We start from the raw sequence: 3,589 nt of genomic DNA, 5'->3' as shown, positions 1-3,589 counted from the left end.
GAAATGTAGCTAGGTCAGTCTAAATGTTAAGAGTAGACCAGGCCCTTGCCTCAAGGAATTTACAGTGTACCATGTACTGATGATTCCGATATAAAAACGTAAAGTGGCAGGGAATGGCTTTGGGAATTTGTGTGTGGAAGTCGCTTTGTGTTCAGGAGAGGAGGCTGTTCCAAGCATAGGGATTGGATTCATGCATTACAGTCACACACACAAATTACACAGCTTGCTTTCCTGTTAGCAGATCGCTTGGTCGTCTGGCCTTGTTGGTCATTTGTATTGCCAATGCTTTCCGTCTTCCTTCAGAGAAACAAGCCAGGAAAATGATGTCCTTGAAAGTTCTTGCTCTGCTCATGGTCTCTCTGAGCCTTGTTCTGACGGAGGAGAATGACTTCAGGTAAGCCACAAACATTTTCTGTGCACTTTAGACCTCCACTGATTTCACTGGGCGCTGGATCAGATCCTTAGCTGGATCTCACATGGTGTATCTCAGAGCACTGAGAGGTGAGCGGAGAGGAAGAGTTGCTTTTAGAGATGATCAGGCATGAGGGAGATTTGTCAGCCAAGTGCCCTGAGCACAGGGATGGGAGCCAAGAACTCCTGAGTCCCCAGCTGCAAACTTCTCATGCAAATGAGCTAGAAATAAATGAGGCTGGCTAATTCCTCAGGGGTGACAGGCTTGGAAGGCTCTCATGTTTTGAAGCTGTTGAAGCCCCAGGCAATTATACAAAATGGACATATGATATAACTCCTCCCGCCACTGTAAACTCGCTCCCCCATAGGACACAAGTGACTCCTACTGAAATCAACAGGAGTTACTTGTATCCTAGGGGATGGAACGGAAAGCCGAGAAAGGAGGATCCGGCCCTGGTGTACTTCACTAAGTTGGGCTGGCACTGGGGGCCTTGTCATGGCACTAGAGATATTGCAGCTGGTAATGAAAATGTCACTAACCACAGTCATTAAATGGGGCATTCGCCTCGAGCTAGAAGCAGGGGGCTCTTGCGATGTTTTCTCTCTGCCTAGCTATGACTCGCTCTGTGTGTCTCCTGCATTCTCAGTGCCAACCCGAAGAGTCCCAGCACCAGAGCCGTACAGCGACGTTACTCCGAGGCCATCCTGGCCAGCGATTACAGCCGGACCATGGATAACATGCTCAAGAAGAACTTTGTGGAGTGGCTGTTGGCCAGAAGAGAGAAGAAAAGCGAGTGAGTCTTTAGTGTTGCCGTTGTCCAAATTTCAGGCTGTCGTCGGCCACACTGAGGCGTATGAAGAGTGCAGAGCTCAGAATATTTTTCTTGCATGACAGCAGCAATGATGCAGGTGCTTGAACCCCAGGAAATGCTTCTGTTCCGTGGGGGGACACAGCCCAGCCCCTTTGCTTCCTCCTTTGACTTCAGTGCTGCTGGTAGATGGCCTGGGGAGGGAGAGGGGGTTAGAAATCACAGAAGGGAAGCATGTTAGCACACTCCGGTGGAATCCCAAGGTGAAGTCCTCTTTTAATTTTGCCTTTCCAGTAACGCCATCGATCCATCCAAGAGGGAAGCTGAACCCCAGATGTCAGCTGTCAGTGGTCAAGGTTTGGAGCTGGCCTCCCAAGGGGCTCAGGACTTTTTTGTCTGGCTTCTAAAAAACAAAAGAAAACAGAGGTGAGTTCTGTGACTGGAGAGCTATTTGATTGTGGAGTAGTATCCCCAGGGCAGGACGGGATCCCCAGCGGCTGAGTGATTTGAAGGAACACTTTCCGGTTACAAAGCTTTGTTAAGAATGAGAGATAGTTGAAACTTGGCGTTTCCGATCTTTAACCGGGACGCTGGTAACAACATGACTTACCACAACAAATTCTGTTGGAAAACAAAGTGTATCCCTGGTGAATTCCAAATGCAACTGTCAATTCATTCAATGTATGGCCCTCCCTTTTATGCATGGCAGAAGGTTTAGGAACAGGCGTGGGGGTGTCAGAGAGTTTGCAGAATACCCCTCACCCACAAACACACTGGTCACCATGCACCCCAGAACTGCAAAGAGGAGTGAGCTCAACCGACGGACAATCAGTGCCACATTAATGACTCTGTCTGAAGGGTTTGTCATGTCGGAAAGGGGTTAAGTCACTCACGATTCCTTCCTGGTTAGTCAGCAGGAACGCCCCCAGCCATTGAGATGTCCTCTTCATTCTGCCTTCCTCACTGAAGCTTTTATTTTGCACAAGAGAGCCTGGTTATTAAGACCAAAACGCCCTTTAATTTAAACTGCCTGTCACTGCTTATGGTTTTGCTGGGATGCTCAGACAGCAGCATGAGGGTTTCTATTAAGGAGCAAATGACCTAAGGGAGTTTGTCTTGCCTGCTGCAATAACCAGGACTCCACGTGGCATCTTGAGGGACGAGACTGGATCCATGCAGGATTACCTAGTTTTCGGTCCAGATCAGGAGGCAGAGATTTATTTGGGAGATTCCTCAACATGGGGGGAAGACGGAGGGAAAGCCGTGTTGTGGTTTCAGAGGGAAAGAGCGTGGAGTGATACATTTAGTAAAGGATAATGCAGAGCACTGCGAGATGCAGAGAGGAGGGAAACGCATGCCCCTGACTGGGGAGTCCTTGAGCAGTTAGAGCCAGACGGCAGACGAATTTAGACAAGACCCTGAGCTGCAAAATTTGAATCGGGCTCTAAACTTGCCCATTCAGATCCAGGGGGTTGATCTGGGTCCAGCTCTAATTTATTTACAGAGTGAAATTCCCTTGGCTTTACCCTCTGATAAGCTAATCACTGTCCAGTCTGTCCAGCAGTCTGGCAAAGCAAGTTCTCTTTGACACTGGCACTGCTACCTTTGCAAAAATTCTCACCTTCACACCTCTCTGCTGGGCAACCTGAATTGCACGAGCAAATTTTCTAGTGAAGACAAGACTTTGAAGCAGAGAAGGAATATTGGCAGGGGGCAGAGTGAAGGAAGCTGGCTCTGCTGATGCCCCATCCTGTATCTGTCCAGTGTAGGACTCCAGTCTCCAGAGCTGGCAATCAAACATCTTCCAATAGCACTAAAGTGAGTGACTATATTTGCAAGAGAAGGAAAACACAAAGCTGCCGGTCATGGGGGGAGATTTGTATTCGTGGCTTGTTATCAAATGAAACTGGATTATCTCTGTTCCTCTGATTTACATTTGTTGCAGTCTTACTGCTCCCAAAGAATCGGATCACTTGAAAGACGTTCTGAGCCAGGAGCTATTGGCGTGGCTGATGTCTGCTGATCTCTGTAGACCGACGTGAGTGGCTGTTCTTCCTAGTCCTGGTTTTTTTTTAATGCTTCTCTTCAGTTCCCATCCCCCTCCCTCCCACTGTACAAATAGCTGCATAAAGGTGCTGGGCTGCTTTGGTGACAGACTTTAGATTTCTTCAGATAATGTTCAGGCCAGATCATTACCTGCGCTGGCACAGCTCAGGAGGCACGGCTAGGGTGACCAGATGTCCCGATTTTATAGGGACAGTCCCGATTTTTGGGTCTTTTTCTTATATAGGCTATTACCCCCCCACCCCCGTCCTGATTTTTCACACTTGTTGTCTGGTCTCCCTAGGCACAGCCCAGGAATAATGCCT

General features: G+C 48.5%; 1 protein-coding gene across 1 annotated transcript; it reads left to right on the top strand.

Moving 5' to 3' along the window:
- Positions 1 to 320: 320 nt before the first annotated feature.
- Positions 321 to 3,262, top strand: LOC135894684 (pro-glucagon-like). Its single transcript, XM_065422821.1, has 4 exons — positions 321 to 394; positions 1,059 to 1,205; positions 1,515 to 1,646; positions 3,166 to 3,262. The coding sequence occupies exons 1-4, from the start codon at positions 321 to 323 to the stop codon at positions 3,260 to 3,262; spliced, it is 450 nt and encodes a 149-aa protein (XP_065278893.1).
- The last annotated feature ends 327 nt before the right edge of the window (positions 3,263 to 3,589 follow it).

This window comes from Emys orbicularis, chromosome 25 (assembly GCF_028017835.1).
Source record: "Emys orbicularis isolate rEmyOrb1 chromosome 25, rEmyOrb1.hap1, whole genome shotgun sequence".
Lineage (NCBI taxonomy): Eukaryota > Metazoa > Chordata > Testudines > Emydidae > Emys > Emys orbicularis.
This window is presented reverse-complemented; position numbering and strand designations above follow the sequence as displayed.